Source organism: Podarcis erhardii (assembly GCF_964252035.2).
Source record: "Podarcis erhardii genome assembly, chromosome: 15".
Taxonomy (NCBI): Eukaryota; Metazoa; Chordata; class Lepidosauria; order Squamata; family Lacertidae; genus Podarcis; species Podarcis erhardii.
This window is the reverse complement of record NC_138505.1, coordinates 14946661-14968360: the sequence shown is the minus strand read 5'-3', so window position 1 is coordinate 14968360 and position 21700 is coordinate 14946661. Positions and strand designations below refer to the sequence as shown.

At 47.6% G+C, this 21700-nt stretch overlaps 1 protein-coding gene and 1 long non-coding RNA gene across 3 annotated transcripts; one reads left to right on the top strand and one right to left on the bottom strand.

The window, feature by feature from the left end:
- The first annotated feature begins 247 nt into the window (after nucleotides 1–247).
- Nucleotides 248–12882, top strand: CDC42EP2 (CDC42 effector protein 2). Of its 2 annotated transcripts, XM_081842356.1 has the most exons (3): nucleotides 248–349; nucleotides 11412–11608; nucleotides 11788–12882. In XM_081842356.1, the coding sequence occupies exon 3, from the start codon at nucleotides 11800–11802 to the stop codon at nucleotides 12520–12522; it is 723 nt and encodes a 240-aa protein (XP_081698482.1). In that variant the 5' UTR covers nucleotides 248–349; nucleotides 11412–11608; nucleotides 11788–11799; the 3' UTR covers nucleotides 12523–12882. The 2 variants fall into 2 exon arrangements, with proteins under 2 accessions (XP_081698482.1, XP_081698483.1); XM_081842357.1 differs by having other exon boundaries at nucleotides 292–349; nucleotides 11409–12882.
- Nucleotides 12883–13295: 413 nt separating this feature from the next.
- On the bottom strand, nucleotides 13296–17281 carry LOC309330641. The gene is made up of 2 exons (XR_014151525.1): nucleotides 17143–17281; nucleotides 13296–16834 (listed from the first exon to the last, which is right to left on the bottom strand). It is a non-coding gene; the product is annotated as an uncharacterized lncRNA (long non-coding RNA).
- Nucleotides 17282–21700: the final 4419 nt, after the last annotated feature.

Here is a 21700-nt window from a genome sequence, read left to right as displayed (position 1 = left end):
CCAAGGTACCACTGTACTGTAGCCTTCTTCGGCTGCAGTGAAAATCAAAGTTCCTTTGCACACGCTCAGGAGCTCTTGGGTCACAACAAGCCCAGGGGTTTCGCTTCCTTAAAAGACTGTTGCAATATGCAATTTAAAAAAGAAAAAAGCAGAAAAGCGACGAGGGGAGGAGTCTGAGAGAAGGGCGGGACTTGCGGCTCAGAGCAGCCGCCTTGGATTGGCTGGTGGTCTCGGGGAGGCGGGGCTTTGTGGTGGGTGGCAATTGCAGGCTAGTGGAGCTCGCTCCTTCTTTGCTCGTCAGTTGCCGCAGGAAAAGGAGCAGTCGGCGCCGCCCAGCTGCGAGCCCGGGGTGAGTAAACGGCTTCGCATTGGGAGCGGAGAATGAGGAAACTGCCTTTAAAAATACGGAGTGTTCAGGGGTGGGAGGGAGACCTGGTTAAAAGCTGCGTCCCTGAGCCGCAAGATCTTTAAGGGGGCTCTGCATTTGTTATGGGGATCCAGATCATTGTGGGCTCTTGGGTGGGGATCCATCCCATTGACAACGCCCAGAAGAGATGCGGGGGTTCAGGTTTTGCCCAACTTCTGCTGCTGGTGTTGTAGGGAGAGGAGGATTTGCAGTATTTGGGGAAGGCACTCTGCACATGTTCAGAGGTCCCAGGGTTGCAGTTCCTACCTGGTGAAAATCTAACCGGGGGATCTCTTCCTTCTACCCGACTCTGTTCACCCCCGACCCTTCTTCCGCCTTGATCGTTCCACATTCTACAGCACAGACCCAATCGCGAAGTATGAACACCGTTTTTTAAAAGAGATATACTGGGCGGGGTGGAAAGTTTTTGGGGGTGCTGTTTTGGGTTAGCTGCTCCTGAGTCGTTAGAGGTGCCTTCACTTCCTTGCTTCTTACCCCTTGGAGATGTCAAGAGTTGGCGGGTTTGAGATCATTCTAGATTAATTAGAACGGGATGTGTGTGTGTGTGTGGTTTTTTTGCGGCGGGCGCTGCGCGCAATGGTTAGGGAGCCACGCGGCGGGGCGGGCGCGGGGTGTCTAAGGAGGATACAGAGCTTGGCTCCGGGATCTCCCAGCTTCCCCTCCGGGGATCCAACATTCAGCGTGTGCCATAAGAACGAGAGTTTACTGGAAGGAGTGCGGAGAGCGGCTGGTGGGGTTTGCTTACTTCCTAGCCCCTCCCTGAGCAACCGGGGGGGGGGTGCGAAGCAGAGAACTTCACTTTGCATCCGGCAGCTTTTTGCCAACAACCTTTACCAGCCTCTGCTCCTGTGTCTATAGCAGCAGTAGCAGCAGCAGCAACTACAACAACTGGATCTAAGGAGGGTCGCAGAAAACTTGCAAAAAGGTCCACCAGTGATACTATCCTGTACATATCTATCCGGAAGGAAGACCCGTTGAGTCCAGTGGGCCTTATTTTTACATGAGGACGACCCCAGTCTTATTCCTGACAGATGCTGCTCAGATCTCCCTGGTAATCCTGATAACAGCATGCAAATTCAACAGCCCCTTCCCGCTTTATTTATTTTTTGCTATTTCTCTTTTAGCAGACGGGGAGCTTCTATTTGACAATCCTGACTCATAGCCTCTGATAACGCCCCCCCTCCAACCCGGAATTTATTGCCTCTTCCCCACACCCCAGCCATTTTGGGCAGTGGTCCCTGCCATTGCAACATCTTGTTTCTGCTAAGTTAAACATGCTGTGCAAAGAAGTGTCTCATTCTCAGTGTGCTGCCTGTCAAACTTTATTAGGTGACCCAAGATGTATCTCTCCTTCTTCCCTCTCCCTGTTGTCTCTTTCTAAACTACACAGCACTAAATTGAGGGTGGAGGCAGCCTGAGGGCCACATTTGGCCCTTGGTCTAATTTCATGCAGGTGGCAGTGGGGGAAAATTGGATGGGGTGGTAAAAGGGCGAGAGGAAAAGAGATGATGGCAAAAGAGAGAGAGGGGTATCCTTCCCATTTTTCTTGGTGCCAACTCCACCCTCATGTGCCCCTGGCAAGTTTTCTCCTTGCCCAGAATGTTGCCCTCATTAGAAAAAAAAAGTTTCTTCACCTCTGTCAAAAATGCTTTAGTCCAGCCTTTGTCAACTGTGTGCCCTCCAGATGTTTTTTACTGGTCCAAACCATATGGGTGGCATCAGGCTGGCAAAAGCTGCTTTAGCTATTCCTTGTATCCCTAGTGTGCTGACCCCATTTTATTCATTTCGTTCACCCTTACCTGCACTTAGATGCTCATCCAGCTCATGTGAACAATTTCCCCTCCTCATTTATTCCTATCCTTGACTGCCTTGCTTTCTTTTATTGCTTTTTTTTTACGATAGCATACTGTTTTTAATATTGGGTTGTGTTCAACTAAGTTCTTCCCAGAGAATCGAATGGGCCCAAGTTACTCATCCTCATTAACTTCAGTGGGTCTCCTCTGAGTAGGAATAGCATTGGATGCAGCCCATTGCCTTGTTTGCAAGTAGCCCAGGGGATATTTATTCTGGGATGGCCTTGGAAGCAAATGAAATAAGTAGAAGGCATAAGAACAGCTCAGGCTGGGCTTTGCTGGGTACGTTGGAAACCCTGGCACTTTGCATTTTAGAAAGGGACACTTGATCATGTAATGTCAGCTGTTTTGTTTTAACGGTGATAATTCTGGAATAATACAGGGGCAGAAGACAGATCTCTTAAAAAAAAAAAGTGAAAAACAACAACCAATCTCTCTCTCTCTCTCTTAAATATAAATTAAAAACTGGCCAGATGGCAAGCAGACATGTCTGTTCCCATCTGTCTTGGCCCAGCTTTCCTCACCTCTCTGTATTTAAGGAATGGAACCTGGCAGCTACATTTGTGTGTGTGTGTGTGTGTGTGTGTGAAATAAATCTTGGACCTTTCACAACAAGGGTGTGGTGGTCAGGAGGGTGTCTCTGAGCTTCCAGGCCTGGCAGAGTAACTATAAACTCTCGGGTTTAGAAGCTGGCGTCATTGTAGTGCTTTCTCTCTCTCTCTCCCCACCACCAGACCCCCCAGAGATTCATCTTCTGGGCTATATAAAGCCCTCTGCAAGTGTTCACCCTTCTTTCACCCCCCTCCCCAAGTTGCCCCCAATATATAGCCCTTTCCCTTGCTGCCCAGCTATTAAAGACCCATCCGAATTGAATGGCATTGATTTCACAGAACAGGTGAGCACACGTGAAACTTGCATCAGGATCTTAGATTGGACAATACCTTGGTGGAGGGCGGGGAGCTGCTTTGTAACTTTAGAAACCCGCTCCCCTCTGCTGGAGCTATCTTTGGATGCTACTTGGGCTGTGGGAAGTCTGAAATGGATACAGAGGGGTCGGTGGGTGGGCTAACTGGGCATGGCACATAAATGACATAGTGCCGGGGGAGGGGGGCAGAGGAAGCTGGATGGAAGCCTTCTCTTTGTAAGCGTTTTCAGTCGCTAGGCAAATATCCGGGAACAATTCTCGTTGGTTTTGTGAGGTGTTAACCCGCTCTCTTCAGTGTTTTGCTCTGCCTGCATCCTTGCCAGGGGAAAATTCCCGTGGGTTCCCATGCTTCTCTCCCTGTGCATATGTCTTTATGTACTCATATGGGAGTCCTCCTGTGCTTCGAATGGGGACAGTGGTAAAAGCAGGAAACATGGGTGGTTGGCATGTTTGGACCTGTGGACACATTTGGAGGGAGTGTGCCCTGCTCTCCCCATCTCCTTACCTGCTGACAGACAAACACCCCCCCCACCCCCGTCACTTTCCCTTGGTACCTGGATAAACATCAGGTGTGGTAAAATGAAAGTGGAGTCTCTAGAATTTTTACATGGGATCTCCTAAAAAAACAAAGTTTTTACTGCACAGGTTGGTTTAAGGTGCTGGTCCTCATGAAACTTCAGGGTTGTTTTTTTCATGGGGGGGGAGAAAAACAAATTGCAGGAGGACACACCTGTGTAAATGGGGGTGAGCGGTGATTTGATGGTGGTTTTTAACAGTTGTGTTCTGCTTGCAAGTGTTCAGACTGCTTTAGCCACCCCCTGTTGTTCACCTCCCTAACGCTTGGGTACTTTGAGATGGACTGCATCTGAGTATGGAGGTTCTCTTTGATAGTTCCTGTTGGAATAGGTCACCCAATTCTTTTAGATGTCCAGTATCCTGTTTCTAACCCCTGGTTGGCCAAATACCTCCAGGAAGTCCATCTAAGCAGAGCATGGAGACAGCAGCCTTCTGCCGTTCATGTGTCCCACGTCCTCTGTTGGTCAGCAGTATAAAGACCATGGGAGGGTTTATTTAGCTGTCATGACTGAAAGCAAGCAGAAAAGCGGCTTGGATCAGAAAGAAACAGTCTGCAGGGAAGGAGTTGAGCACATTTTGCTGCAGTTTCACAGCCTCCCAATTTTGCTTTTCACAGACAGCAGCATCCAAGTGAAGATACCTGGGTAGCAGGATGGCGCCTGATGTCTCCACCATCATGCCTGGGGATCCTTGGTTCTTGCCTGTTTTCACACACTAACAACACAACCTGTAAAATTCTATCCGTGATATTTTATCTGCGCAAACGGAGCAAATTTCAGAAATCAAAAAGTTGTAATAAAAAATATGACTTTCGAGCTGTCTGGTCCCCAAATGGCAACTAGACATTCCATTTTGGTGACTGTAGCCTTAAACCCTGGTTTAAGGAGCCATGTATCTGAGTTTCTAACACTGATTCACAGGACCCTAAAGTTGAAGGAGGCCACATACAGCCCATTCCCCTGCTTGGGGCAGGAAATCCAGGCGAAGGGCACCCCATGAGAGCTTGGTCAAGCCTCTGCTGGAAGACTTCCACTGACATAACACACAGAAAGTAGATATGGATTTCCTGGCAGATTTCTAGGCAGTTAGTGGTAAGACTAGGAAGCTACCATATTATATTATTATTATTATTATTATTATTATTATTATTATTAATTTATTTATTTGTCAGTGGCTTTTTACCTTCAAAAAAGCCTAATAATAATTTTATTATTTATACCCTGCCCATCTGACTGGGTTTCCCCAGCCACTCTAGGCAGTTTACAGCACATATAAAAACATAGTAAAGTGTCAAACATTAAAAACTTCCCGATACAGGGCTGCCTTTAGATGTCTTCTAAAAGCTGTGTAGTTCTTTATCTCCTTGACATCTGATGACATCTTGATACAACAAATGAAAAAACTAAAACCAGAATTTTTTAAAAAATGCTGTATAATAAAAAATATCTAAAATGCTAATCCAATAACATAGTAATAAAGGATCAGTAATAAAGAGTATTCTGACCGCCCTTTACAAGTGTATTGTGCAACATTTCATTGATGCAATGATAGTGGATTTATACAGGCCACATCATTCCACTGTTGTCTGCAAGGGCACACTTTGAGCTATAGTGCAACAAGGGGCTCATCCACACTGCCTCTTGTCCTGCTGCTTTCATCCTGGGGGAAAGTGCTCTTTAGCACTCAATCAGAGCAAACAGCAATTCAAGTTTGCTCTGGTTTAGCACTGAAGAGCAGGTTTTCCCTAAGGAGTGAGGGGAAAACCACTCAGACCTATGACTAGAAAGGGTGGGTAAAGCATGAAACAGCTTGGACTTGTGCTTTCTAATCATGGACTGAGCGGAAGTGTGGCCCAGCCCCAAAGTGGGACAATGGGGCCTCCTCCCCTCTGGTACATTTGCGGTACAAAAAGTTACAGAATTTCAGCAGGAAATTATGGGACATTCCCTGATTGGAAAGCTGCTCTGCAACTTTGGCGGGTGCAAATTGTCCTGAAAGTGGAATCGCGGGTAACTTCCACCATGAGCGCAAACGATCACTAATGCACAGTAAAAAGGAGAGCCCCGCCCCCAAAGTTCAACCCAAATCTCCTTTCTAACTTCAGCCCATTTTAAATCTAGTCCTGCTGCACCCTGGGGATGAAGTCTTTGCCTTCTTTTTATATGGCAGCCTTTCAGGTCTTTGAAGAACGTCAGGCCATCATTTCTCCAGGCTAAAACAACCCCATAGCAGGTGTCTGCCTATCTCATTCTTGTTCTCCCTCTGTGCAGCTGCTCTGACACCTCGAGGTGCATCTTCAAACTGCTCGAAAAGTGCTTTCATGATCACTTGCAAGCCTTTGTCGCTGCTGCTGTTGCCACCTGCGCTCGCTTCCTTTGTACTGCATTTATTCAGCACCATTAATTGGTGCACAGCTCACTGTAACATAAGCAGCAAAGGCCGGGTCCCTGCCCTGAGCTGTTTCCAATCCATAGGAGCTGACTCCTAGGGCTTGAGGTCTCTTCGCCCTCCCCATAAGTTGATGAGTGTTGCCATTAAAAAGGTGTCTGTGCACTGCGTCATGCGATTGATCATGTAGCGTGCAGTTTACCTCCTCCCCCCCCATATTTTACTCATTTTGGCACCCCGTTCCAATATTATTATTTTTTGTAATAAATTTTTATTAGTTTTCAATTACAGTCCAATAATTGCCTCATTATAACAATACCAATTTACACTACAATCATTAATACCAATCATTCAATTAGCGAATTATATAATTTAGTTAGAGTGAGGGCCCCCACATTCTAGATTTGATGGTTTTCTTTATTTCTGCGTTCCAAAATCTTATTAGATTTCATTACATTCCGGTCATAATAATAATCCCTTATTCAACCACTGCAATATTAATAACTTCTGTTCGTGTCGACACATGAAATGATTTATAAAACTTCAAGTGAGGAACTCAAACTATATCCTTGTTCTTCTTGTGGGTGGCAATTATATTGTCCTTGGTATTTCTTCCTGTCCTTGCAAGATGTTACCTCTTTCTTTCCCCTGATTGTTGCTGTTATCTGTTGTGCCTTGGCCGGAGGTGATACCCCATGGGCAATTTTAGATTGGCTGATATCACAATCTAAAATTCATTGATGGGGAGAGAACCAAAGGAGGGAAGGATGGGGGAGGCAAAAGATTACAAGGGATGAAAGTGCGTGTCCTTTTTGGTGAAAATGTGGAACGTTCATCCCAATCGGTTTGCAGGGAGGTTATATGGCGTGCGACCTGTTTCCTGAGCATTCGTTCAGATTTTTGGGGAGTTTAGATGACGTTTCATCAAGCAAGGGTTGATGCATTTTCTCTGCAAAAAGTTGGATTTCTGTGGCATGGGGATGGACAGTGTGTTGGTTGTGCAAGAGCTCCAAATCAACTTGTGCCACCTGAATTTGGCGGTATACGATTGAACACCACCTGGAAGCAGCACCCTTGGTGAGTGCAGTGCCCAAATAGCTTGGAATGGGAAGCCACGACTGCACCACTGTCTTAATAACGGCTCAGTGTCCCAATCTTGTGCATGTCTAATCAGAAGTTAGTCTTTGGTCAGAGAACTGCAACTTGAGAGGGATTCAGTTTGCACAGAGAATCTTAGGAAGCAGTGCCAGCTAAGCTGATTGCAAACCAGTGTGGCCTGGGGGTTAGAGTGTGTCTGAATAGGATTTGGAAGACCCAGGTTCAAATTGACCTGTCTCTTTCATCCTCACCTATGGTTGTTGCAAAGATAAGAGGCAGATAAGTTAGCCAGTACCCTGCCCTGATATCTTTGGAGACGAGGGTGGGATATAGGTGTACTCGGTGCTTGGGATGAATTAGTTTGGTCTAACGAAGTTTGCTGAATTAAAAAATAATAATCCGTGAAATACACCTGAAAGTTCCCACAATTGCCAGGTGAACTAAACATGAATTAAGTTCTTCTTTTTGCAGTAGAACTTGGGACAATTTCTAGTTCAAGTTCATTCTCTTATTGTGTTTTTTCAGGTTTTAGTCTCTTCAGCCTTTAAGGTGAAAGGGCATAACTGCTGGCAATAAATAAATAAATAAAATAAGTGAAACGATTCACATTTCCGCTACACGGACGTTTCCTTAGTCTTCAGTCCTTTTTACACTTTAGCTCAGCAACTTGTAGCATTATGAATGCCATGGAGAAAATTGCCGAGGATGATTGGGACGAACTTGAATTGAACTGTAAACCTGAAATGGTCCGTTTTCTAAAGGGACAAATGTGAACTGGAATTTGTTCCTTGTCTCATGGTCTATGTTCCCATCTGCCCTAGACAACATGGGCAAAGATCAAGGAAGTTGGAAGCCCAACAGCATCGGGAGAGCCACAGGTTCCTTATCTCTGGTTTAAAGAATTGGTTGGTGGTTTGTGGTTGCTCTTGAGAGGAGCCAGAGTTGCTCCTTTGAGAAATGTGACTTACCTGGACTTACACAGCCACCTAGTGGAATCTTGGAAGAACGTGGGGTCGGTTGCACAGGCAGGGAACCCCTTAGAAATGTCTTGCAAATTCCCCATACACTCTTTTTGTGGGTTTGCAAAATTTAAATCGGGTGGAGGGCGGGAGGGGGTGGGGGCAGGATAAATGGGAAACCTTGTTAGCCCCTGGATATTTTTGGCTTTTTAAAGGTGGATGTTCACATCCTCTGCCTGACCTAGGCCCCATCTGCACTATACATTTAAGGATGAATCATGGCGCCCCCCCCCCCAAAAAAAACCAGCCAGGACTTTCCCCTCAGAGAATCCTGGGAGTTGCAGTTTGTCAAGGGAGCTGCCATATGAGGCCCCCATTCCCCTCACAGAGCTACAATTCCTAGAGTGGTTTAACAATTAATCCCTCTTCACAGGGGACTCTGGGAATTATAGCTCTGTGAGGGGAGTCTCCTACCAACTCTCGGCATCTTCAAGAAACTACAGTTCCCAAGGTTCTTTGGCAGAAGCCATGGCTGTTTCAAGTGGTATCGTACACTTTAAATCTATGATGCAGATGAAGCCCTAGGTATGTAGAAAATCGCTTGATACCAAGCCCTGCACTGGCCTTTCCCAACCTGGTGCTCCTCAGATGCTGTTGGTCTACATCTCCCATCATTCTTGACAGTTGCTGATTGGGGCTGATAGGCCTTGTAGTCCAAAGCGCCCGGTGGGCATCTGGTTGGAGAAGCCTGGTCCACGCCAACTGCCAGCAGCTCTCCTGGATTTGAGTCGGGACTGCTCCTGCCAACCTAGCAGTTCGAAAGCACGTCAAAGTGCAATTAGATAAATAGGTACCGCTCTGGCGGGAAGGTAAATGGCGTTTCCGTGCGCTGCTCTGGTTCGCCAGAAGCGGCTTCGTCATGCTGGCCACATGACCCGGCTCCCTCTGTACGCCGGCTCCCTCGGCCAATAAAGCGAGATCAGCACCGCAACCCCAGAGTCGACCACGACTAGACCTAATAGTCAGGGGTCCCTTTACCTTTACCTTACCCGGAGATACCAGGAATTGAACCCGATACCTTCTGCCTGCAAAGCAGGTGCTCTAACCAATGAACTCTGATCCATCTAACCTCTTTGGAGGAAAACCTCAAATCTGCCGCTGCTGTTGCTTCAAGCTATGCTGCTTTTTCTGGGTTGGTGACCTGGGCGGAGGTGCTTTTGAGCCCAGAGGCATGGCTGTTTGTGTGTGGCATTTGGCGGGGCATGAGAACAAGTGGCGATTGTCCAAAGCAGCGCATCGGAGCTGTGGGCCCAGCTTCTTTCAGCCGCTGGCGTATTGTTCTCTGTTGTGTACCCTCCGCTTGCAAAGAGAGAGAGAGAGAGAGAGAGAGAGAGAGAGAGAGAGAGAGAGAAAGCTGCCTGGATTGCTTTTCTGCGGTTGTTGCAAATGAGGCCCGTTTCCCCTTTTAAATCCTTCCCTTCCTGGCTTGTCCGTTAAACAGTTGCTCGTGATAACCTGCTCTGTCAGCAGTGCGCCGAGCCAATGCTCTTGAGGCTTTGGTGTGCACCAGCGCCCTGCCAGGCGCTCAGACAAAAGGCCGCTTTATCCATCAGCCCACCCCTGACAGAGCAGCCACCTGTTTCGAGTCGGCCGCAGAACGCTCTCGCTTGTTCAGACCCGGCCAGGCCACATGGACTGGGGTGTCTTTGCTTTTTAATGCCTCAGGGAGCAGAGCCCCTGCCAAATGGCGCTGGGATCAGCCGTTTTAGTTGTTATTTATTTCAAAAACAGGTACAGTGGTACGTCAGGTTACATACGCTTCAGGTTACAGACTCCACTAACCCAGAAATAGTGCTTCAGGTTAAGAACTTTGCTTCAGGATGAGAACAGAAATCGTGCTTCAGCGGCGCGGCGGCAGCAGGAGGCACCATTTGTTAAAGTGGTGCTTCAGGTTAAGAACAGTTTCAGGTTAAGAACGGGCCTCCGGAATGAATTAAGTACTTAACCCGAGGTACCACTGTATGCTGCTTAATTGCCACCTCTGCCTCTAAGTGGTGCTCGAAAAACTGAACAAACACAGTGAAGAGAAAATCTGTTTTAAAATGAGCAGCAAAAGTATTGCTCTGAATATCAGTTACTGGGAATTCAAAACTGGGAGAACGCTGTTGGCCCTCAGGTCCTGTGTAGTGGGGCTCCCAATGGGCAATGGGCTGGCCACTGTAAGAATGGGATGATGGACCCCCTTCCACAAACATCTAAAAGGGGTATAATGTGTTAATCAGGCAAAGGCCTGGTGCCTAATGGTGTATATTGTTGTTGTTGTTGTTGTTGTTGGCCTTTGGTCTGATCCAGCAGCCAGGCTCTTCATGGGGACATTGCTGCTCCTTTTCCTCACTCTATGCCTGGGGAGGGGGTCAGATGAATAGGAAGTGCCTGCTGCCTGGTCACCCCAGCCCTTCCTGAAGGCATTCTGGGAAGGAGAGGGAGATGACTTGGACGGGCCCAAGGCAGCAAGAAGTGCTTCCAATCCCAAACAACACAGGTTTCAGATTTGGTCCTTATGAGGTGAGCAAAGAGAGCTCTTAGTTCAGGGATGAGGAACAACAGGCCTAGAGAATGGATGTGGCCCTCCAAGCCTCCCTATGTGGTCCTCAGGACTCTCCCCCGGCCATGCTCCTCACCAGCTGTGCTTTTTGCTTGGGCTGAGTGTAGTCTGATAATGCTTGCCTGGAGGGAGGATAGAGAGGGGTTGAGTGTAGAATCTGTGGGGGGAACCTTCAGCCCTACAGAAACTCCTAAACTACAACTCCCATCATCCTTGGCCATTGGCCATGCTTGCGATGGCTGATGGGAATAGTAGCTCAGCAATACCTGGAGGGCCAAAGATTCCCAACACCTGGTGTAGAAACTAGCCTGCTGCACAAAGGTAAAATGTGTGCTCATTGCTCCGCCCACTTTTGCTTCTGGCCCCGCCCACCACAGAAATAGGGTTTTCAGAAGGGAATGTGGTCCTCTGGGTGAATAGGATTCCCCATCAGGGATTGAACCTGGGACCTTCTGCATGCAAAGCAGATGCTCTACCATTGAGCTGTAGTCCTTCCCTCTATGGTTGGGCTTAAATTCCAATTGGACGATTGTTAAAACAGAATTCTTAACTTAATCACTCTTTTCTTCTTCCTTAGCAGAAGTGCAGACAGATTCTGGTTATGAAGGAAGGAATTTATCCAGCCTGAGGTGGCTCTGGGATTTCCCTCTTGTATTGACTTCTTGAAGTTCTGCTGGAATCTCCTGTGGTTCTGCGTTGGAGAACTTCTCAGGTGCACAGCTGCCGGGGAATCATTCGTAAGGTCACATCCTGCCAGCAGAATCAACTTACCTCTAGGTAATTTATTAGTGGCTCATGTCCAACTGAAAGCCGATCCCATTGTGGCTGATAACCTCCTGTCTTGCAAGGACTCTTCAGCTTTTAACCGGCCTGGTTTTGACTTGATGATGATTGTTTTGAATCTGAAGTGCCAGCACTGAACGGCCCTTCTTCTTCCCCCCTCCCCTCCTTTACAGCAGTCGACAAAGATGTCCACCACCAAAGTGCCCATCTACCTGAAAAGAGGAAGCAGGAGGGGCAAGAAGGAGAAACTGCGAGACATCCTCTCTTCAGACATGATCAGCCCACCGCTAGGGGACTTCCGGCACACGATTCATATTGGCAGCGGTGGGGAGAACGACATGTTTGGTGACATCTCATTTCTCCAAGGGAAGTTCCACCTCCTGCCTAGGACAGAGGGCAACGTGAGTCCAGGTGGCACCAGCCAGTACATGGTGCCCTTCGAGTTCTCGAGGACCGCTACCATCTCGGGTTATGAGCCGCCGCCTTCGGACATCCCCTCCCCTCTCCTCAAAAACGCCATCTCCCTGCCGGTCATCGGTGGCTTGCAGGCGCTGACCCTGCCTTCTGCTCAAGCCCCACCCAAACCGCCACGCCTGCACCTCGACGACAAAGCCCAAGCTGCTCCCCAGACCAATGACCTTGCGCTGAGTCCTCCCTGCGCTGTGTCTGCTAGGACTTTGGAACCCCTTGGCACCGCCAACGGCAAGTGCCCGGCCTCTGTGAATGGGTTCTCAGGGGAAGAAAACAAAGACAAGGCTTTCATGTCCCACGCGGGCTCCCTGCTCTCCCTTCACGTGGACTTGGGGCCGTCAATTTTGGACGACGTCCTGCAGGTGATGGAGAAGCACCAGACGGCAGATGTGGGTGCACCGTTGCAGGATTCCGGCAGACAGGAAATCCTGACGTAATGAGAAAGGCGGCCGGCGGAGGGGGACCTGTGACTTTGAAAGCACAGCCTTTTTGTACATAAGAGAGTGTTTTGCTGTTAAATTGGGTGGCTGGGGGTGCGTGTGGAGGCGTAGATGTGCGCACACACACCTGTGTGAGATCCTTTGGTGCAGCTTCACTAGTAATATAATTCCTCCCAGCTTTCAAAGAGCATCTTGCAGAATGCAGGCTTTCCTCCTTACAATGCAGCACTCCGTTTCGACAAAAGCTGAGATGGGTCCCTGTCTTGTGTGCTCTTGGCAGGCTCTACACACAAAAACACACCCTGCTACTGAAACTTGTATTGGAAGCAAAGCAATAAATTAATAAGCATCTGTTAAGTTACCCTCGTGAACAAATGTTATGGGTGTGGATTCTGAAAAGCTGATGGGTAATTGATGGGTTGGGGAAGGAAACCTCAACAGCGAAGAGGTGTGTGTAGTTGTACATTCTTTGCAGCGGGAGTGGCGGGGACGATGTTGCACTGCTCATTGAAGGGAAGGATGGCATGGTGCTCTGAGCAGTCATCAGAGATTGTCCTGTGCTGGAGGGAGGAGGAAGCTGTGTTTCGAGCGTTGGAATGTAAACAGGAGTCAGGATATCTCATTTAAGTTCTTAAACTGGTAATATGGCCATGTTAATGAATAGTTAAGGGAGACATTCCTGTGCTGGAATTTCATGGGAAAAGATTCTGAGTCATACAGGTTGGCTGTGGCTGGTGCAGTTTAGGGAGCTGCCTTATAACACATCACACTATCTAGATCAGGATCATCTGCTCTGATGGATGGCAGGGTCCTAGGCAGAGAAGGTGCCTTTCCTATCACTTGCTACCTGATCCTTTTAACTAGAAACGCCAAGATCTGAACCTTAGTCCATAGTTCATACTATTTCCATTTCCCTGGTGTGTGTTTCTCCTTCTCTGATGGAAGGAAGATGGGGTGTTAAATTGGTTTATTTACCAGGCAGCACTCCTCGGTGGTGACTCAGCAGCCAACAGCATAGAGCGGACTGTGGTTTAGCTGTGGAGCACCTGTTTAGCATGCAGAAGCCCCAGGTTCAACACCTGGCATCTCCAGGTAGGCATGGGAAGGACCTCTACTTGAAACTGCCAGAAGCCACTGCCCGTCGGTGGGCTAGTTAAACCCATGTTTTGATTCAGGAGAAGACAGCTCCCTGTGTCCCTATTGGAATCCACTCTTTATTCAGCACCATGAGGACTGGAATCTTACTTTCTTTTTAGCAGAAGGGCTGCAGGTCAGTGGCAGAGCACATGTTCTGCAAGCAAAAGATCCTTGGTTCAATCAATCCCTGGCATCTCCAGGTAGCACAGGAGAGAGACCATCGCCTGAACTTCAAGAAAGTTACTGCTTGTCCGTGTGGATAATAGTGAGTGAGATGGACCAATGGTATAAGGCAGCTTCCTGGATTCCTGTTACAGTATTTGGTTATATTGTTCAGAAGAGAGGGTTGCCTCGTGGCTGTGGCTCTCCTCTTTTGGCCCTTCCTGTGCTTGGTTTTTCCTGCACCATCCTGGCTGCTTCTGTAGTCGGCTGTCCAGCAAAGCAGACAAAGCCCCATTTCAGCATCTTCAGGGGAAGAATAAATAGAGGCTTGTTAAACTAACAAACTGTGGCCTGGCATTGTCCCCAGGCAACTGGCTGTTTGGCAGCCGTTTCTCATCCGGCCCATCTGTCGCTGCAAAGGCCGCTTCGCAAGGGGACCCCATCAGGATGCTAGGGTGCTGTCAGTCCCACGGCACATGACAAAAGGTGACACTCGAATAGGGGCAGGCTTCGCCAAGAAAGCCATTTTCAGCGTCCCAAGCGACTTTTGGGCAGAGATTGCTGCTGCAGCTTCTTTGGAGCATCTTTGGCCTTAAGCCAAGTTTAAAAATCTCTCCTTGATAGCATGGCTTCCTTGAGGACTGACTCCTCGCCAGATGCGTACTGGGTTTGTTCCAAGAATTGGATACTCCAATCTGTGGTGTTTCACTGTGGGCTCTCCAGAATTCACTAGAAAGCTGTGTTGTATTTAAACAAATTCAAAAGGGGCCCTGAATTCAAATATTGTGAATCTTTATTTTTATGTCCCCCAAAGCTATTTATGATACAGCACCAGAAACTTATATCAGGGAGGGGTGGGGAGCCTTGGGCCCAGGGGCCAAATGTGGCCCTCAGAGTTCTCTGTCTGGCCCTCAGGGCCTTCCCAGGACTGGTGCTGCTTTGCACATTTCCTCTGTTTTTGCTTGACTGAAGTGTGTCTTTGAACACTGATGATGCTTCCTGCTTGCCTAGCCAGAGAATGTGGTGTAGAAACTGCAAAGGTAACGTTTCGATTAGTTGCTCTGGCCACTTTTGCTTCTGGCCCTGCATACCTTGAGCACGTGGCCCCTGGAAGGCTGCCCAAAAGGGAATGTGGCCCTCAGGCTGAAATAAGGTTCCCCATCTGTGCTGTGTATGAACTGTTAAAAAGGAAGCAGATGGATGTTGTTGGTGGTGGGGAGACAAACAGCATGAAAGGAGGAGGGAATCCTAGAACTAGAGCTGGAAGGGACCACAAGGGTCATCCAGACCAACCCCTTGCAATGCAGGAATCTTTCACCCAATGTGGAGCTTGAACCCATTACCCTGATTTTACCCATGACAACTGAGCTATCCGCAGGGGAGAGGCAAGGCTGATGGGTAAAGCTAATAAGTACATGTGTGCTTAGTGGCTGCTTTCCAATGAATATTGGAGGATTCAGGACAGACAGAACTTTATGCAGTGCATAGTTAAACTATGGAACTCACTCCCACAGGAGACAGTGATGGCGACCATCGCAAGTAACTTAGGAGGACTGGACCAATTCATCATGAGATCAATGGCTTCTAGTCACAATGGCTGTGTTCCGCCTCCACTGTTAGAGGCAGTGTGCTTCTGAATATCTAGTAGTTGGGAATTGGGCAAAAGATTCTTGCATAGCAGGGGGTTGGACTAGATGACCTCTGTGGTCCCTTCCAACTCTACAGTTCTATGATTCTATGAATCACAGGTAGGGGGAGTGCTACTGCACTCGGGTCCTGCTTGGCAGCTTCCCACCAGTATCTGGCTGGCCACTGTGAGAGTAGGATGCTGGACTACATGGGCCTTTGGCCCGATCCAAAAGGCTGTTTTTATGCTTTAGGATGTGCTATGGAAGATCCAGGTTGGTTTGTTTTTTTGAGTTTTACAGTGCGAGGGAGAAACCCTTTGGAAGCACAATTCTGGGGTTTGGGGAGCTTCAGTTTCCCATTGCAAATGGCTCTCTTGAAGTAGCTCTTTGCAGCTTTAATGAAAAAGCATAGGTACCCATATGTGGGAGAAAATCGCCACAGGGATGAGAGTTAATGCCACCTCTGCCAGCACTGCAGTCCTGATCAGATTTGGGCTCCCCTGCAACTGATATTAAACTTATTTAAAAATAGCACGAAAGCCCATTGTGGATTATTTCTCTCTCTCTCTCTCTCTCTCTCTCTCTGTGTGTGTGTGTGTGTGTGTGTGTTGAGGGGGTGGGGTTCACAGAAAAATTGGGTTTTGAAGAAGTGAAGCAATGTGTGTGCCTTGGTGGTGATGGAAACACTGCAAACATGGCTTGTTTGCCAAATATAACCCAAGTGTAGTGTTTTGTTTTCTACCCTGAAAGCAGAACGTTCTCTAACTGGGGGAGACTGGAGACAGAAGCTCTTTGCAGCTTTGATTCTATTCATTATATCCACACCCCTCTCTCCAGCTCCCAGAGTGAAGCCCCCATCTTTTCTCTTTTTCTTTTTGCAAAATTACTGCCTCTCACGCTTTCCGATTCTCCTTTTGCAAGCTTTTTGTTTGTCCCCCCCCCCAACGGCCTGCAAGCCGATTGTTCGCGAGAACAAATGGGAGGTAAATTTCTGGAACCAGCAAGACTGCCTTGTGTGCAAAAGCCAGCCTGTTACAACCAGGCAGCATCTGTTGCTCTCTCCCTCTCTCCCTTTCCGTAACCCTCCTATGGTCTCTGTGGCCATGGAGATGGCAAAGCAGTCATGACGGACCAGTGCCTTCGTTGCCATGGGTTTCCCCCTCACCAAAGTCAAGCGCACAAATGGATTTGAACCCAAGGTGAACCCTGGACCTTCCATTCTCCTCGCCTCCTCCAGTTTCTCAGTATAGTCTCTGAATGCAGTAAATTGAGGGTTTTTGCAGTAGCGGGAGAGTGGGTACGGACAGGGGACTCTTTAACACTGATGCTGAAGGAACATGGCAGAGAAATTTGATTCATTTTGCTTTCGATGGTCGATCTACCTAACTTTCACCTTTTCACCCCTTGCTTTTTCCTGTAAGACCTATTGCAGTTGTTAAGAGTCGTCAACAGGCTCATCACAGCTATCTGCCAATCACCCATTCCCACCACCCTTTTGAGTAATACCCCTCCCCACCTTCTCACTATATAGAAGGGTCTGGAAACTTCTGTTTCAGTGTATCTGAAGAAGTGTGCATGCACACGAAAGCTCATACCAAGAACTGACTTAGTTGGTCTTTAAGGTGCTACTGGAAGGAATTTGTTTTGTTTTGACTATGGCAGACCAACACGGCTACCTATCTGTAACTACCTAACTTGGTCAGAAATGAAGCCATCCGTCAAAATTTGCACAGTTCTGAATTTTGCAATGCAATTCTCCCAGCCCCAGTAACGTGTGCACAAATGCATATCCTAAAGTGTGTACATAAATGCATATCTCAGTGAAAACGACATAATAATATATTGTGCGTGGGGAAAATTGCTTTGCAAAAATGTGTTTATTGCTCAAAATTGCAAACAAAAATTCATGTAAGCAGAAATTTGCGCAACAGTGCTGATGAAATTTCACGAGGACTTGCAGGGGAAATCACAAATGGATTTGGAGAAGGTTGGAAAAATGAGAAACAAAGAGAAACCGAAACGGTGAATGAAGTTTCTTGAAAGGCCCCTTTTGTCTCCAGTATCCTGGAGAGCAACTAGGGCAGCCAAACACTGGATTGCAATGAACCAATTGTTCAACCTAGTCTAAAACAACAGCTTGTGTTCATCTTCTACCACTTCCCTAGTAGATCAGTGGATCACTGTGGCAGAACACCTACCTTGCATGCAGAAGGCCCCAACTTCAATCCCAGGAAGAAGACCACTAGAAAAGCCCAGCTGGTCCAAGCCAATAGTCCATGTGGTCCAGCATCTTGCTCTCACAGCTGTCAGCCAGATGCTTGTTAAGCATCCTGAGTTAAGCAAGAATCAGGTGGTGGGGAAGACACATCTCTGCCTAAGGGCCACTGCCAGTCAGAGAAGGCAGTACAGTAGGTGGGAGTGTGGTCCTCCAGATATCTCTATCCAGACCTCAGGACTATCCAAGCCAACCACCCCTCACCAGCTCTGCTCTGTGATTTAGCCTGCCTGGGATAGAAACGTAGAGTTGGAAGGGACCCTGAGGATCTTCTAAGTCTAACCCCATGCAATGCAGGAATATGCAGCTGACCCATACGGGGGTCAAACCTAGAACCCTGGCGTTAACAGCACCACACTCTAACCAACTGAGCTATCCAGGCTGACATGTCTTTGAAGTGTTCTGATATCTCTTGCTTGCCTGCATGGGTTGGGGGCGGGGCATGTCAGGCCACACCCACCACTGGTACGTGAGCTGAAAAACATCTCTCCACCTCATGCAATACAGGGCTAGGTGGAAAAATCATTTGCCCTAATCTAAAACAGAGGCAAATGGGGGTGGAGCAACAAATGTATATTTTACCTTTTGTATGGTAGGCTAGCATTTACATTCCCCTCGCTATCTTCCATACAGACAGGGGTGCAAACTTGGAAAAGAACTGGGTGGCAGGTAAGCCCCGCCCCACACAATCGATCACTTGATGTGGTGCACACACACGATTTGAATGGCAATGCCCATTAATTTTGCACCCCCCGGCCCCCTGAAATACTTTACTTTGGGGGTGCAAAGGGACCTCATCCCCCTAGGAGTTTTCTCCTATGCATACAGGCAAGCCTGGGGGACCACATCCAGCTCCCAAGCCTGAGGTTCCCCACCCTTGCTCTTTAACACTGCGCCCAAGGGTGCCCCAGAGTTCTTTGCAATATGCAAAGTGTTTCCCTCCCCAGACACATATATATGTGTACAGTGGTACCTCGGGTTAAGTACTTAATTCGTTCCAGAGGTCCGTACTTAACCTGCAACAGTTCTTAACCTGAAGCACCACTTTAGCTAATGGGGCCTCCTGCTGTTGCTGCGCCGCCGGAGCACGATTTCTGTTCTCATCCTGAAGCAAAGTTCTTAACCTGAAGCATTATTTCTGGGTTAGCGGCGTCTGTAACCTGAAGCGTATGTAACCCGAGGTACCACTGTATATGGTCCCATCCAGGAAAGGGAAAGTCCTTGTCGAAAGAGTTCTGCTCCAAGATGGAAAGACTTGGGTTGAAGCCGTCCTCCTGAGCCTTTCAGTACCAGAAGAATCTTCTTTGGAATAAGTCCAGTTTGCAAGTGACTCTTCTTTCCTTTGCATCTTCTCACCCTCTTCCTTCCTCTTTCCCCACTGCCCAGGGGCAGGAGTGACTCATTGGCAGAGTTGTGGACCAGGCCTTTGTCCCGGGTTCAGATGTTCTCCAGCAGCTTGCTAGGGCTTCCTTTGTTTGGTTCTGACTCCTTGGCAACCCCGTGGCCCTGTCTCAGAGCCCCTCCCTTCCGGCCCTTACTCCTTTCTCTCTCTGCATTCCCTTGCAAAATCAGCAGTGCCTGCCTGTGGCGTCCTTAAACTTTCTCAAAATGCAAAAGCACGATTTCCAACCCTCCAAGCTGTTGCGAAAGAAGGAACTGTGTCCATACACACGCGATGGGGGTGGTGGCGAGAGATGTTGCTTCATGGGGTGGAGCAAGCAGCAACGGGTGAGTTGTGGGGGACGACAGAAAGTTGGAAGGGAGGTCATCCAGTCCAGGGCCGTGGAAACTTTTACAGCCCATGGGGTTAGAACAACTAATACGTTTTCTCCTGGGTCAGAATAGGTAGCAATCAGGGATGATGGGAGTTGGAGTCTGACCACATCTGGAGGAACAGAAATCAGGTTCCCCATTCCTATTCTAGTCCAGTATCCTGAGATGTCACTCCTTTTCCTTAAGACCCTAATGCTAAAATTCTGAAACTTCAGATTAAGCTGTGAGACCTGTCAAGCCTCTCTTGGGATCACTTGGGGGCGATGTGACTTTATCCAGTAAGCTCCAGAGCAGCATTCGCTAGCCTGGCTCCCTCCTGATGTTGTTGGACTACAACTCCCATCAGCTGGGGTCTAGTCCCTTTTGAATCTTCTCCCTCGCATTTTGGCCCGATAAAGTTTTGCAATAATTATTGCTGGAAAAGGGCAGTTACAAGGAGAGTTCCACAGCTGAGATGTCCCAGCTGCATCTGTTTCATCACTGGCAACTTCCTTCGTTTCTTCGCTCATCTCTAGATGTTTGTTTTTCTACAGCTTGATCCCAGATGTGTCTGCTCAAGACGAAAGTGCCAGACCACTGTGCCTATTAAGACCTTTTACTTGCTGGCAACTGGGCTCATGTGCATTAATTGAAAATGCATATTGGAAGCATATGGGGGAAGTTTTCTTTTTCAGTCTTGAGGGCTGCTTTCCGGGCAACTTTCTGGCAGCCACATGCTGGCAAAAGAGGCAAAAGAGGGCAGAGCAATGAATGTTAACATCCACCTTTGTGCAGTAGGCTAGTTTCTACTCTCACACACCCCTCTCTGTCCTCTATGCAGTCAAGCAAGAAGCATTATCAGAGTCCTAGGGCTCATTCCAGCCATCAAAAACAATAAATAAGGGTGTTGGGCATTAACACTGGGGAGAGTTTCGAGAATCAGATATAGAGACCAGGACGGTCACATTTGGCCCCCAGGCCTGAGGTTCCCCAGCCATATAGATAAATTAATAGTAGATCTGGCAGCAATGGCTGGTCCTAATAGCTGAATGGAACCTCCAGTTCAGAACCAGTCTACCTCCAAATTTGAACTGGAGACAAGGGGCTGGGACTAAATGAAGCTTTCCTAGCAGGGCTCTTAAGTTATTTGCAGTGACAACGGCTTGATTATGTCTAAAGGAAGTTTATAAGAAAAACAAAGCAGAATGTCAGAGGAGGGGGGAATGTTGATTTCTCATTCTTTTCCTATGAAATATGCCAAGAAAGTGTCTAGATGCAGCTGGCCAGCAGAAACCCCATGGCACGAAATATATCCCTACTGGAGGAATCCACTCGTACCAAAAGAATGTTGTTTTTACCCAACAGACATTTCTCAGGAAACATTAAGTGCTAGATTATGCACTTTGTTTCCTTTCTGAGTGCTTAGGCCTTTCCTTTAGTTAGCAGATAAACAATATTATTTATTTATTTATTATTATTATTAGTTGCTTGTTACATTAAAGAGATTGTATCCTTTTGAAATTAAGGGGCATGACTAACTGAAATCCCTTGATTGCCGTGGATCTACTCCAAGTATGACTAACATTGAATACAACCCAAGATCTCTCAGAGACTTGCAACATATTTAACAGCAGAAGTATACGTAAAAATGCATCATAATAAAATCACATTTACACAAAAACACATGCCGTTCATAAAAACTGCAACCCCCAATAACAGCAGCAAAAAGCGTCTGTTTTCATCCTAGTCATTTCAAAGCCTGGGAAAAGGGTAAAGATTCCAAAATATCAAGACAATTTTCAGCTATCTAAAATACATTCATTAAAATCAATGCAGTAAAACAGGAGTAGCCAACATGGTGCTCCCAAATATTGATGGACAACAGCTCCCACCATCCCTGACCACCATCCATGGTTGCTGGGGTTGCTGGGAGGTGTAGTCCAAAAATATATGGAGGGCACCATGTTGGCTATCCCTGAAGTAAACTAATAATGCAACTAAACATGCAACAGTAGGTACTAATGGGCCTCAAAGGCCTTCATGACTAAAAAAGTTTTCAGCAAGTAGAGGAAACACATCACCATTGGCACTTGCCTGTTTTCAGTGAGGTGATTCCATAGCATGGGTGCCATCACAAAAAAGACCCTTCCCTCTAGTTTCTGCAAAGAAGGCTTCTGCAAGCTGTGGTAGGATTGCTTACATATTGCATTGTTGCAGGCAC

Bases quoted from the DNA above. Each gene is read 5' to 3' on its own strand.
- CDC42EP2 (XM_081842356.1), top strand. From the start codon at position 11,800: ATGTCCACCACCAAAGTGCCCATCTACCTGAAAAGAGGAAGCAGGAGG.